The sequence below is a fragment of the Cryptomeria japonica genome, chromosome 9 (genome assembly GCF_030272615.1).
Source record: "Cryptomeria japonica chromosome 9, Sugi_1.0, whole genome shotgun sequence".
Lineage (NCBI taxonomy): Eukaryota > Viridiplantae > Streptophyta > Pinopsida > Cupressales > Cupressaceae > Cryptomeria > Cryptomeria japonica.
The window spans coordinates 550,732,364-550,747,295 of record NC_081413.1 but is presented as its reverse complement, the minus strand read 5'-3'; the positions used below and the strand labels follow the sequence as shown (position 1 = coordinate 550,747,295).

The following is a 14,932-nucleotide window of genomic DNA, read 5'->3' as shown; positions in this document are numbered from 1 at the left end:
GAAGACCGAGGCCCCCAGCATACTTTGGTCTACAAACAAACTCCCAATTGACTAAACTCCACTTAGAGGAAAGAGGATTGCTAGACCAAAGAAATTGGCGAGAAAGAGCATCAAATTCTCTCACAAAGTAGGAGGGGGGAGCCTGCACAAAACACCTATAAATGGGGAGAGCCTGCACCACATTCTTTAGGAGAATCACTCTCCCTGCAGAAGAAAGCCACTTGTAAGTCCAATGACTAACCTTACTTTGAAATTTGTCCAAAATTCCCTGCCAAAAATCTCTATGTTGAGGTCCCAAAGCCAATGGAATCCCAAGGTACATCAAGGGAAGAGAACCAATCTGAAATCTGAGGATTCTAGCTATCTTGTTTTGAATAAGCAGAGGATTATTAAAGAAATAGATGGAAGATTTATGTTCATTAATTCTTTGACTTGAAGCTCTCAAATAGATGTCCAAGGCTCTCCTAAAGTTTATTGCCTCATTGATTCTGGCCATGCCCATCAAACCAGTGTCGTCCACAAACCGAAGATGAGAATAGGGAGGTAGAGGATTGTTCTAGGTCTAGCCCTGAATAAGACCCTGCCTCACTTGAGATTTAATAAATTTGCCAAGTCCCTCCGCCATGATGAATAAATAGGGAGATAAAGGGTCCCCTTGCCGAAGTCCCTGAGAGGCACAAAACAACTTAGAAGGTTGCCCATTAATAAGAACGGAAAAGGAGGTAGAAGTCACACAACTGAGAACCCAATTCACCCACTCCTCTTCAAAGCTAAAGGCCAAGAGAATTTTCTGTAAGAAATCCCAGTTCACCTGATCATAAGCTTTAGCCATGTCAAGTTTAATAAACATAGCTTTCTCCTTAGAGATTGCCATAGAATGAATAACCTCCATCGCTATCAGAACACAATCCAAAATCTGTCTTCCACCAACAAATCTGCCTTGCTCCATAGAGATCAGAGCATAGAGAAATGGCTTGAGTCTTTCAGCAATCAATTTGGTGATAATCTTGTAGATCACATTACATAGAGCAATATGCTTGAATTGATCCAAGCTATTAGCCCCCTCTTTCTTAAGAATGAGAGCCAAGAAGGTAGAATTCATAGATTTTAGCATTTGTTTATTCCTATGAGATTCCTGAACCACTGCTAGAAGATCAAATTTTATAATCTCCCAAAATTCCTGAAAGAATTCAATTGGAAACCCATCAGGGCCAGGGCTAGGAGCCTTACCTTTTTTCATATGAAACACAATGGGATGTAAGAGAGCATCATTCATCTCCACAGACACTAGAGGGGGGATACAATTCAAAATGGCCCTCTCCTCGACCATAGCTACGGGGTCCTCTTTGGTGAACAAATTCGAAAAATAATTGACAACTTCCCTTGAAATTTCTTCCCTGGATGAGAGTTGAACCCCTTCCGAAGAGACGAGAGAGGTAATAGAATTCCCATACCTTTGAGCCTTAACAAAGTTATGAAAGAAAGCTGTGGTTAAATCTCCTTCCTAAAGCCAATCAACTCGAGACTTCTGCTTCCAGAAAATATCCTCACGCAACTCCCACTCTTCTAAATCCTTAAGAGCTAAGGACTCAGCTTTACTAAGATCAGAAGTCATTCCTTGATCCCGAATTTGACGTGTGACATTGTCCAACTTAGACTAAGCTTCCATCTTCTGAACATGTAGGTTCCCAAAACATTGTTTATTCCACCTCTTGAGCCTGTATTGCACATGTTGAAGCCTCTTTCCAAAAGTATACATAGCTCTACCATGGGCAGGCATCCCTTCATACCACCAGTCCGTCATAAGATCTTGTAGAGATTGATCCCGCAACCACATTAATTGAAACTTGAAAGAAGGGTTTTTGGAGATTCTACAAGAGACAACAAAAAACTTAATAGGCCAATGATCAAAGCCCCTCCTCCAATCAATAATTTTTGAGCTGGTAGACCACCTGTCATTCACTCAGTAGCATGAGACCATAAATCTATCAAGCCTTTCTGAAATAGCTTCTACACCACTTCTCCTTTTATTCCATGTGAAGACACCATTAATTGGCTTCACATCAATGAGGTTCAAAAAGCCAATATTATCTCTGAGCAAATTTGAAGAAGGGTCTAGCCTGACTAACCCACCTCGTTTTTCATCTAAGCTAGTAACAACATTAAAATCACCAGCCATAATCCAAGGGAGAAAAGGATCCAGGGACCGAACAAAATTGATGTGAGACCATAGATGAGACTTACCAGGGATATCAGTGGGAGCAGAAATATTAGAGAAAAGGCATCTTTCTCTAGTCTCAAAGCTAGAAGCGACCATAGAAATGGAAGAATGGCTAGAAATCCACCACAAGAGGGTAATCTTCCTCGAGTTCCAGAAGCAAGCAAGCCCCTCCGAACTACCATGAGCACCAACTCCTTGCCAATGGCCATGGGGCCAGACACAAGGAGCACAATTGGCTAAACCATCCATTGTTAGCTTAGTTTCCTGAATAAAGACAATATCAAGAGATTGAGAATCAATTAATCTGCAAACAACCTTTTGTCTAGGGAAGCTGTTCATGCCCCTTACATTCTAGGATAGCACAATCATTTATGAGCCTGGGAGAAATGTGAGTCAATGGTTTTCACTGACCCAAATTCCACCAACGTATCACGCATTAACTTCACCTTCCCATGGTCCGTTTTACGACCTACCTTAAAAGACTTCTCTGCAGGTCCCTTCTTTAAATATTTTTGTTGCAAACCAAGACCTTGAGGAGCCTTGCTATTCTTTCCTGATTCAAGGGTCCACACCAATGAAGAAACAACCTGTTTGCTAGTAGTAAGCCCCCCCCCCCCCCCATAGGAGCCAACCCCCCATTAGGATCTGGCTCAATAGAGGGTTGTAAAGGCAACTCAGTATCCATTTGGCCAACTTGAAGATTCTCTTGAGGTAGGATAGGCACATCACTCTGTCCATCCGTGTGAACATCCTTGCCTGCACCCTTAACACCCAAGGATAACTCCATAGGAATTCCTTCTTGTACCAAATCTTCTAGCACATCAAACCAGTTAAAGTTCTCATCAATTTGTCTGTCTCTCAAAGTCCTCTTCTGACCCCTACCCCTATTTCGAGACTTTATAGGAGTAAAACCATCCTTGTCTGAAGGTTCAACATGCATAGGACCCTTCCCATTATCCACCTGTGGAGTAGAATTGGAAGGGTCATTAGGAGTCTCCCTTGACTGATTAAAACGGGGGCATTTCTTTTGCAAATGTCCATACTCATGATAGATTCTGCACCTAAAGGGTAACGTTTCATAGTCCAATTGCTGGACCCAGGAAGAAGCTCCTAAACATATCTCAATTGAATCTGGCAAAGGTTTATTCAAATCAACTTCAACACATATACGAGCAAAAGAAATTACCTTGCGATCTAGAGTTTGAGATGTAGATCCCACAGGTTTATCGATCAATAGAGCGATTGAGTGAAAAATATCACTTTTTCCAACGTTCTAATGGAAGTCGAGGGAGACAAACCCACACTGGAACTTGCGAGGGAAGCTCCTGAGCAGAATTAAACCCCACATGCCAAAGTTTGATGAACAATCCGACCTGGTTGAAGAAATATGGACCTCCTTCAAAAACTTTGTTTCGATTAGCCATGGAAGAGAAGACAACTAAAAAATAATTATTCGCAGCGACCAAGATCTCAAAGTCTCCTTCCGGGCTCCAGATCTTTTGAGCCCATGACTCTAAAAATGGCAAAGACAGGCGTAGCCCCAAAAACTTACAAATGAGAGCACGATTGCTCCAATATGCGACTTCCTAAAAGATGGTATCGGGTAGAATCACCAAGATTGGACGATCCGAGCTCCTTTCTAAGCACCCATTAACCTTCTTGATTTTAAAAGCACTCTTGGAAGAATCACCCGTCAAGGGTTTGGATTGAACATCAGCATCGCATGCATGCAGTAAAGGAGGATTTGAAGAAACCGATGACTCAAGGATAGATTCACCTCGAGAAGCCCCTTGATCTGCCATGCCAAAAGAAAAAGGGCATACACCCATTGAGCCAAACAAAAAAAACCGGCCCGGGCAAAGCCCAACGTAGTCACCACACCACACCCAAACGCCAAACCCTTGGCACCTAGTAGACAACAAACATAAAAAGAAACAGCCTCGAACAAGGGTTTTCCACCACCTATGCAACACCCAATGCCACCCTTGGCACCTAGCAGAACCCCCCCTTACATGTAGACTACCCTCGAATGTAGCCACATGAAGAAAATCGGCTAGGGTTTCCCCTGGCCGAACACAGATACAGCCCCGCGCAGCACCTTCGTTCTAAAATTATATAATATAAATAATAAAGTGAAAATAGATATTTTTTAATGACAATGAAAAATATTTAAGTGGATGTATGGAGATTGCTTGTAGACATTTGAGATGGAAAATAATGATTTATTGTGGTGTTTCCAGACCTCTAGTGATAGTCTTTATGGTTTGAAGTTGTGATTTAATGAAGTATGACTATTCTGGTGAATTGTTTGTCAGTCAGGTCTTTAGTCTGAATTGTGGCAGATGTGTGTCAAATGATCATGCGATTGTAGTATGATACTTATGAATATATATGCTCATCATATTCCAGATTTCATATGCTCATGCATTTTACAGTTGAAGATATTTAGGTTTGAATTCTGGTTGGTTCGGTGACAGAGTAATAGTGTGCAGGAATGCATTGCATTCCTCTGTCTTCAGTTGGTTAGAGTGATGTGGTTTGTTGTTTTGTGTATATTGATGTTTTGTGTAGCTATTTTGGTCATCTGCGAGTATGTTTGGTGGTCCGCATTGAAAATTGAATCAATTGTGTTGGTGCACATTAATAGAATTGATATTTAGGGCCGACCTATGGTATTTTGGTCTGTGTTGTTGTAGCATGCGGTTGCATAAGAGCTATTTTCGAAGTGTTTGGAAGGTGTGCCAACATGGTGTGATCCCTCATACGTTTTATTGTCTTCAGTATTGTCCTGGAGATTGGTTTTTTGTCTAACCATTTTGCATGTAAACACTTGTTTTGGCCAACCTTGTTGATAATATTGTGGTTGCAAATGGTATATAAAGGATGGAATGATTAAGTAGATAAAACAATTAATAGTGTATATTGAGTGAAGCGAATGTGAAGTAGTACAAAGGTTCGTATGTATAGAAGAGCAGCGATGAAGGAAGTTTGAGATTTATTTTGAACAGTGAAATGTGATCAATATTCTAGTGAATGCAGTTCTCTACAGTTCAACCTTTTTGATGTTTTTGTATCAAAACTCCTGAAGAATTAATCTTCAGTTTTTGCAAGTCCTTATTATATCTTGACCTAAGGTTGTGCATTTTAGTTTTGCAAGTCCACTCAAGGGTAGTGAGCTCCTTGGCCTCTTGCCTAAACATTGTAATCGGTTTATTATATTGTGAGTGTGATTCTTGTTGTAGTTTTTCTCATGATATGATAATATAATAATAACAATGAATCTTAATAATTTTTTTGTTTTGGTCAAGAGTTTAATAAAAATATAATAACATAATAATAATTTGGTACTAAAAGAATTTTTTGCTTATGTAGACAATTTAATAGAAATATAAAAATATAATAATAAGAATATATTAAAACATAATAACATAATCATATCTTATAATATTTTAATATTAATTATAATATAATAATTTTTCAAGTGGAATAATGAACAAATATAATATCTTTGGCATACTTTACCTACGTTCCTCTAAAGATAGGTATCCTAGTAGAAATATTTGTTGTGTAATGCTTTTAATGAAATAGTTTAAGTATTTATTTAAATTTTTATTTTATTTAACTTAAATGGTTTGAATCAAATCCATATACAATAGTTAACTGATGTTGTTACTTATATTTTCAACAATAGAAAAATATATTAAAATTCATATATATTTATATAGAAAAATCATTTTATTTACAAGATTATTAATAAATATTAAAAAATGAAAAAAATATTTAAAATAGACATTTATTTTTTAAATATAAAGAAATCTAAAAAAAGTCTATAAAATCTATCATTCCTATAAATTTGCTCCTATGATGCCAATTTTTTTCATCTAATCATATTGTAGATAAATAATTTCTAGTTTAAAAATATAATTAATCAGTTTATTTCGAAAACAAAAATAATAATCACTTTAATTGGTGCTAGAAATTGATTAATTAGGCTTAAGTGAATGCAATTGTATTGCCTACGACAAGTAATAATAAGAAAAGGTTTTTCAAAAGTGAACAATGTAAATAAAAATAATATTTCACAAAATTATAACAATATAAACAATATTAATTAAACAATTCAAGAGTGAAATTTTGCATGCATAGATATATTTGAGATGTGTATGCTAATTAATAGTAATTCCTTAAAAGTTTAATAAGTCATTGATTGGTGAAAGTTCGTTTATTTTTAAAATTTATATTGTAGTCTAAAAAGAACTCTTCACAACAATTAATCTAATCAAACATGTATCTTTTATTAGGAATTTTTAAATTATTAACATTTTTTCTTTATATTTATTATCTATATATTTATTTATGCAATATAAAAGTTTAACAACAATAAATTTCCTATTCCGGTTGTTGATCCAGTTTACCTAGAAGCAGGAGCAGAGCCATCATGAGCACAAGTAGTTCCATATTTATTTATGCAATATAAAAGTTTAACAACAATCTTATTTATTTATTTATGCAATTACAATTAAAAGATTGATGAATATAAAAGTATTTTTAAATTTAATTGTATGATAATTTGTAGTATTGATGTTTGGATCATATTTTATAATTAGCATTAAAATAGAAAACAAAAAATTGACACAAATATTTTTTTATTTTTTCAAATTTTAAATTTAAAAAAAATTAGAATTCACTTTTTACATTTTTTATAAGTTTCATTCAATTTTAACTTTTTAAGTTTTTTTTTTTTTATATTAATTATAAAGAAGTCTCAATACAAAATACTGCATAGTATTAGTTTATGGCTACAGTTAAGTATAACATATCAGTATGCATCTACACATATCAGATCAGTATGCAGGTAAGTACTAACAGGGCTCAAAAATATACACTTACTACAGCACCTATAAACTACCACATCATGTACAGTACTATAGCTGATTAGAAGAAGGTTCTGTCATCGTAATATCTCATTATCAGGATTGCCCCTGTCCCCAATAGTTTCAATCCAAGTGGTCCAGCCTTGAGGACCCTCCGTCTAGAATAGCTCCTTGCCCCAAAATATGGGGTCAACATAGGGATGCACTATTGGTACTGCCATAGGAACTTCCTGGCCCTGGTGATTTATTTGAGTATCCCTCTACTTCTTGAGCTCACTGACAAAGTTATGCAGGCCTACTTCAAAGGGTGTTCTCTCATTGGTGCTGCATGTCCAAGAGAACCCATGCGAGATCTCCCAACTGAAAGCTCTAACTGATCCATCTTATAGTAGCTGCTCAAATTTCTTCCTTGCAAACCTCATGACCACTGTAACTTGCAAGGCAACATCATGAGTGATGAGTCTCCTTAGAGACTCACTAAGAAACCTGTCCCTGCCACTGAACACATTGTTATTCCAAAATTTCTAAATGATCCAAAGAATTTCAGTAGAAAAGATAGACCAAAAAACATTAGCTTCTTTCTTAAGTCCATGAATATACCTAGTCACAATGTCATGAACAAAAATATTACCCCCAATACAAATACTAAAGATATTCTAGACTTCCTTGGCAAAGAGACAATCGAGAAAAATATGCATAATAGTTTCAGGTAACCTGCAAGAAGAGCAGATGGAGAGCTCCCCATTAGGCATTCTGAGAGGAAGTCTATGTAGTACAAATTGCCAAAAAGAGCATTTTTTCTTAGGTTCCACAGGTCTGCACCAAAGGGAGTGGAAAATCTTATTCCAGGAAACATCATTAGCATCCAGGCCCCAGCAGGAATTAGCATGGAAAAAGACACTCATTATCAGCAAGTAAGGAATAAATAGACTTAGTCTTGGTATTAGGCAGCACAGAACCATCAGGCCATTTGAAAGAGACAAACCTGGAGTAGAAAACAGAGCATGGTTTGGCGAGACAGAGGGAGGTACAAGCATCTCTCAAAGTGAAATAGGTTTTCAAATGAGAATCTGGAATATTATGCAGCAGTCTGATGTCATTCCAACTTAATAGGTGGCCATCTTTGATTATGTCGTGAAAAGTCCTTGATCCTTTAGAGGCCCAGATTTTATCAGAGCACCCTTGGAGCAGGACCAAAGGCTTGCCCTTGTGCTTTAAACTCCACCACATTGATTTTTTACCACATATCTCCTCAAATTGCCCTGCAATAATATCATTTAATGATAGGTCTTTCCAAAAGGAACTCCTCTTAGGGACAGACCTAGCAATATTATGTCTAATGAGAATCTTCCATGGTTCATCACCTTCTAAAGCTCTAAAGATCCAATTGGCAGCAAGAGCTATACCTTGCCATCTTATGTCTTTAAGACCTAGTCCCCCTTTTTCTTTACTCATTACACACCTATTCCATTTCACAGCATGCCCCTTTTTTCTGCCTTTTCCATCAGACCACAAAAAGTTTCTTTACTCATTACACACCTATTCCATTTCACAGCATGCCCCTTTTTTCTGCCTTTTCCATCAGACCACAAAAAGTTTCTGATTTGTTTTTGGATGTGACAAAACTGATAATTGTTAAAGAGCCATGCTGATGTATAGTAGATGTCATACAAGACCTTTTGACAGACCTGCACTCTCCCGGCGAGGGTTAGATATATCTTATTCCACTTTCCCAATTTCTTATCAATTTTCTCCTTAATCTAGATCCACATGGCTTTAAGGTTCGGGCAAATTGCAAATGGTATCCCTAAATATCTAACCTGATAATTAGGGTCTCCCCATAGAAGAGAGTATTTACTGAACCACACAGGGGGATGATCTTCCCACCCCAACATTATTGATTTTGGAAGAGAGATCTTACTACTAGAGGCTAAACAAAACAAATCCAACTTATACATAAGAGCCTTTATATTATCTTCTTTGAGTTCTACCAGAATGGCTGTATCATCTGCAAACTGGATATTAGAGAGGTGATGACCATCCAGGAGGGAGACACCATTAAATTTAGGGGAGATGTTTTGATCCCTTAATAGGTAGTACATGGCATCTGCTGCAATAACAAAGATGGTAGGTGCTAATGGGCATCCTTGTCTTATTGACCTAGATAGATCAAAAGTTTTTGATACAGACCCATTAATTTCAACACAAGCCTTAGCATCTTTCATGAGAGTGTTGACCATTAAGAAAAATCGCCTAGGAAGGCCAAGAGCCTCCATCATCATATTGACAAAACTCCATTCTATCCTATCATAGGCTTTCTCAAAGTCTAACGGTAGCAAGGAAGCATCTTGTTTAGATTCTTTTGCCTAGTCCATGGCTTCCCAGCATGTGGGTAGGTTTTCTAGATTGAACCTGCCTTTTACAAACCTAGTTTGGGTGGGATTAATAATCTTGGGGAGAATACTATCCAATCTTTTTGCTAGGGCTTTAGCGAGTATTTTGTAAGACACATTTAGAAGTGTTGTGGGCATCCAATTCTCCATTAAAGACCCGCCACCATCCTTAGGAATAAGTTTGATAAGTCCTTTGTTGATTTCTCTCCTAGAGATCCCTTGCCAAGGGCTTCACTGTAAACTTGCAGTAGATCATCTCCTATTTAATCTAAGCATTCTTTATAAAAATCAACAGTCGACCTGTCAGGCCCAGGTGCTTTCTCATTGTGCAAGGCCAATATGGCCTTCTTGATTTCCTCCAAGGATAGTTCTCCCTTGCCTCCAATTTATCCTTGTCATTGTCTTCTGAAGTAAATAGCTGTTTATAGAACTGGGCAAAGGTTCTTAGAATATCTAACTGGTTTGTGCAGGTTTGTCCATCTTCCCAGATTCTATCTATATTCTCTTTGGCCTCTTTATTCTTAAAGATTTGGAAAAAATATTTGGATCCTTTATCCCCATTCTCCAACCAATTAATTTTGGCTCTAGTTCTGGCTCCTTGGATTCTCACATTTTGGATTCTCTTGAGAGTCTCCTTAGCATGACATAAGGATTCTTGAGCATAGATACTTGATGGATCATACTGGATGATTTCCTCAACCTTCACAAGCAGTTGATGTGCTTCAGATTCAACTTTTCTGAAATCTTTGGCTCTCTTCCTAGCCACAGTTTGGAAGAGGGTCCTCCAACTTGACACACAAATGTTCCACCTGCCAATGCCACTTCCATGTGTACTGATTTGCTTATTGAATTTCCTAACGATAAATACTGCTTGTTTAATTTCACTTTGACACACTAAATTGCTATTCAAGGCCAAGGTACCACTCCCTTTACAAGGCCTTCTAGTGGCAGTGTTATGGGAGATCACTGCATAAATAGGATGATGGTCAGATAGTGTGAATGGGATGACTCTCACATCATTGCCATTAGAAGGTTTGATAGATATGAAAAAATTCATATTGTAGTAAAACCTATCAAGTCTGCAATAGATCCTTTTAGTTCCCTGCTGAGAATTACACCATGTGAACCAAATAGCCCTAGACTCTTTCCTCCTTCCAGCCATCGGATCTATGAGTCTTAGCTTACTCTTCATTCTATTAAAAAAAAACTTTTCATCACCTTTCCACTCAAATTTGTTACCTCCACTCTTATCTGAGGGCTCCTCGATCATATTGAAATCCCCTCCGATTATCCAAGGGATCTCTTCTAATTGATACACCCATTTCTAGAGTTCAATTCTTTCTCTATGGTCATTGGGTGCATATACAAAGCACAGCCCGAATTCCACCCTTTTGTAATTCAAAGTGATCCACACAAGTCTATTGCAAGGTGAACAGCCCCACTTGGAAATAAACTTGCTCCATTTATTGTTTACCAGAATGGCTGCACCACCCTTACCTTTACTATGTTTTGTAGTATAATAGCTGGCATCTTGCCAAATGCATTTGATGCTGATATCAAGACCAAAGTCTACAGCCTTCAATCCTTTCTGAAACAGCATATCAATGTCTTTATACATTCTCACAAACCTTTTCACCACATATTTCCTGTTTGGGGACTCAAGTCCTCTGACATTTCAGGAGGCAAGATCCATTGAGAATTAGGGGGCATGTCCATTGGTGCCCTCAAGCTATCGTAGCATTTAGGGAGGGCTTTGATTGGGACTTTTTTAGCTTGTGAGAGAGTCAAGGAGCATCTATGTTAATGCATAATAGCTTCGGTAAGATAAATGATTGAATGAGAGATAAATGAAGTCTCTCATTCAATCATTTATCATATCGATAACTATGATAAAACCATCAAGCAATTGAATCATCCTTGATAGTCATTATATATTTGTATATGATCAAACTATTGATTAAACCATACTTTGCATCTTCCTCATGTTCATCTATTTAATGAATCTTATATCTAGATGAATATCGATCTAATATAATGATGACTCCGATTAATATATTATTATCGGATTGCATTAGATCGGGTTGCATATTATATCGGGGTGCATATAGTATATGTATCGAATGCATAGTTATCGGTTAGTATTATGTTAGTCACCAATAGTTATCGGTGTGTTAGTCTACACCGATAGTTATCGGTTGTCAAGGCTAACACACCGATAACTATCGGCTGTTAGCATTGACAGCCACCGATATAATATCGGGTGGCAGCGCTTGGTAAATACCGATAATCATCGGTTATACTCCACACCGATTAACATTTGTGTAACATGCAGTTTATTAGTATTAACAATAAGACACGATCAAGTAATGTCTTGATCGGTCATGACCGATCAAGGCATTGCTTGACCGTGCCTTGTTTGTCATATACTTATAGCAAGTGGCATTCGTGAGATAGGACATAGAAAATATAAAATGCTCCTCTCACCTGCCACAAATAAGAAGATATTCAGATATATACATTAAGGCAATCATAGAATTAGATAATAGAATATAACTTGCATATTGAATGTAAATTGGACATCTTTAACACGCTAGGTCTTCCTCTCTTTTTCTTAAATTCACATATTTGGTCTGCCCCCAACTTAGGGGTCCCTTGTGTTTTGGTCTTTTTTCCTTTCTTATTTTTCCTCTTAGCCTTCCTGATACCACATTCCTTCATGGCTTCTTCCATGATTTCTTTGTTTGGATTGCCCTGAAATGGGATGATGGCCCACATGACATGTCTATTCTCTATATCCTCATGCTTGTCCTCCGAGCCTATCTCCATGCCCTCTTGATCTTCACTACCACTGGCACAAGTATTGCACTTATACATTTGACCTTCAGAGTTCAGACCATTTACATAACTCTTGCATAGTTAAACTTTGCCTTATTGTTCTCATTGAAATTACTAGCTTGCATTAGATTTTTTATTTATGTTTTGCTAGACAACACAAAATGGAATAGCACATATGGTAGAAGCACAATTCAAATTATAAGGGGAAGCTCCCTAAGATTTAACCAAGTCTAAAATTTAAAGCTATGAACAAATTTATAATTATGCACATTATACAATTTTATTAATGTTAGTTTATAATTAAATGTAAATTCCTCTTTGACTATTTTTTTGACCCATATGCAAGTGCCAAACATTTAATAGTCAAGCCTTACAACAAGATTTTCAGATTTGAAGGAGAATAATTTCAAACATAAGTGAATATTCTAACTTCTGAATGGCTGAAGCAAAGATCAATATTTAACTGTAAACAAAGTTTTCAAGGAAAAAAGTAGATGAATGTTTGATTATTGGCTGAATTGGAGACTAGAAATTCTACATCAGTGATGAAGAACTTGACAAGTGAACATCTCATGGTTTTATGAATAAATAGCATAAGTTCATACAAAGCTGCAATTTGGAAAAGTGGATTTTGCCAACACTGAGGTTGACCAAGAACGATCTTTTGTCAATTTAATTCATGAAATTACAAACCCTCAATCATAGTTACACAAGGACTTCTGCTGAAGAATGAGTTTTGTGGCATAAGCTTGGCATTCACCAACATTTATTAAATTTCACAAATATACAATAACAAGCATTTTTTGTGGCATAAGCTTAGCATCAACTATTCTTTTTAAATTATGTGCTCAAAGCACTAATTAATGTACTTAGAGTTACATATTTTCTTGTGTCTTGAACGTACTTATTGCATGATTGCCTGACAAAACACTTATATTTTATTTGTAAGATGTCCTGGTTGAAGTTGTTCCTCCTTTGAAATAGAATTACGATTTTCCAGCATATGTTTATTATTTGTTTACGCCCATGATATTTCCCTTTTTGTCACGGAGGAGTATATCCAATGGTAATGAACCTGACACAGTTTTCTTGGATCTGCAGGAGAAGGCCTCGGAATTTTAAGGAGTGAGTTAAAAAGCCAAAAAAAACACGTGAAGAATTTGAAGAAAAAATCATTGTGGTCAAAATTTCTGGAAGAGGTTATCATCCCTATCTCACTCATATCAATATTGGCCAACCGGCTGTCCAAACCAAGTTCAGACGAACAAAATCCTTGTGTTGTTTAACTAACTGTCAGGGCTGTAACTCTTTTCCTCTATCAAAAGTTTTTGAATGATAATTTTAGAAGAATAACTAGTCTTGGTTTGAGTGTGGCAAGAGTTTCCAGTAAAATGTGGTTATCTTCCATTTAGCAATGTATGCATACATTCTCTGTTTCACCATCCGCAAGAAGTTCCCTATCATAATTTTCTTTCTTGTTTCTATATGGCAATGTTTATTTCTTCTTGTGCAATTTTACTTAACACTTTTGCATAGATTAGTGCTGTTTTTTAGGTGGTAGATACATTTTTTTATTTAACCTCAGTTTCTCTACATGCATATATTGTTCCTCTGTGTGTGTGTGTTGCACACATGCACACTGCTTAGACAATTGCTGTTTTTAAGATGGTAAACATATATTTTAATTAAATTTCAGTTTCTCTGCATGCATATATTGCTCTCTCTCTCTCTCTCTCTCTCTCTCTCTCTCTCTCTCTCTCTCTCTTCCTCTGCCTAGATGATTGCTCTTTTTCAGAGTAGCCGGAAACTCTTTTGTCCCTCCCTGGGCACACGTATCCTTGTATCCGTTCCTGTATGTGAAACGGATACGTATCCAATACAGCCCGGATACAAATCAAATACTGTACCCGCACGTGCACAAAAAACCTTGATTTCCAATCATGCTAGATACCATGTGATTTGATTGTTTTAAAATTTGACGTAAATCTTCCTAAATTTAATTTTAAAAAACTTCATTCATGCATTATTTTAAAAAAAGAAATTGGTATAAAAAAATCTACACCAAATGAGAAAGACAAATGAAATGTTTTTCTATTTTAGTGACTCATTTTTTGGGTTATCTTCCAATGCAACTCTACTATTTTTGCATATTGTAAAATGTTAAATCAACTTATCATTATTTATGTAGCAATTATGTGACCATATTGCTTTTGAAGTAATGAAGATCTCAAATAACTTAGAAAATTGTGTTAAATATATGTGTATGTATTTTTATGAATGACGTATCCAGCTGTATCCATATTGGGGGTCTTAAAAAATGGCCGTATCAGTATCCCATACCGTATCCGTATTTGTATCCGTATCCGTTTCCATGGAACTTTGCTCTTTTTTAGTTGGTAGATATATTCTTCTATTTAATTTTAGTTACTCTACATGCATATGTTGTTCTCTTTCTCTCTCTCTCCTCTCTCTTCCTCCCACCTAGATGATTGCTGTTTTTTAGTTGGTAAATATATTCTTCAATTTAATTTTAGCTACCCTGCATGCATATTTTACTCACTCTCTTTCTCTCTCTCAGCTGAATATTGTTTAAAATTTAATTTCAGTTT

The 14,932-nt window shown here is 36.6% G+C and overlaps 1 protein-coding gene across 2 annotated transcripts in view; it reads left to right on the top strand.

The window, feature by feature from the left end:
• The window catches only part of LOC131060971 (protein PSK SIMULATOR 1), a 141,019-nt gene that overhangs the window by 43,661 nt on the left and 82,426 nt on the right, over positions 1–14,932 (top strand). For both annotated transcript variants that reach the window (XM_057994462.2, XM_057994461.2), the window contains exon 6: positions 13,425–13,522. In XM_057994462.2, the coding sequence (XP_057850445.2) occupies positions 13,425–13,522 (98 nt within the window). The remainder of the gene's footprint in view (positions 1–13,424; positions 13,523–14,932) is intronic.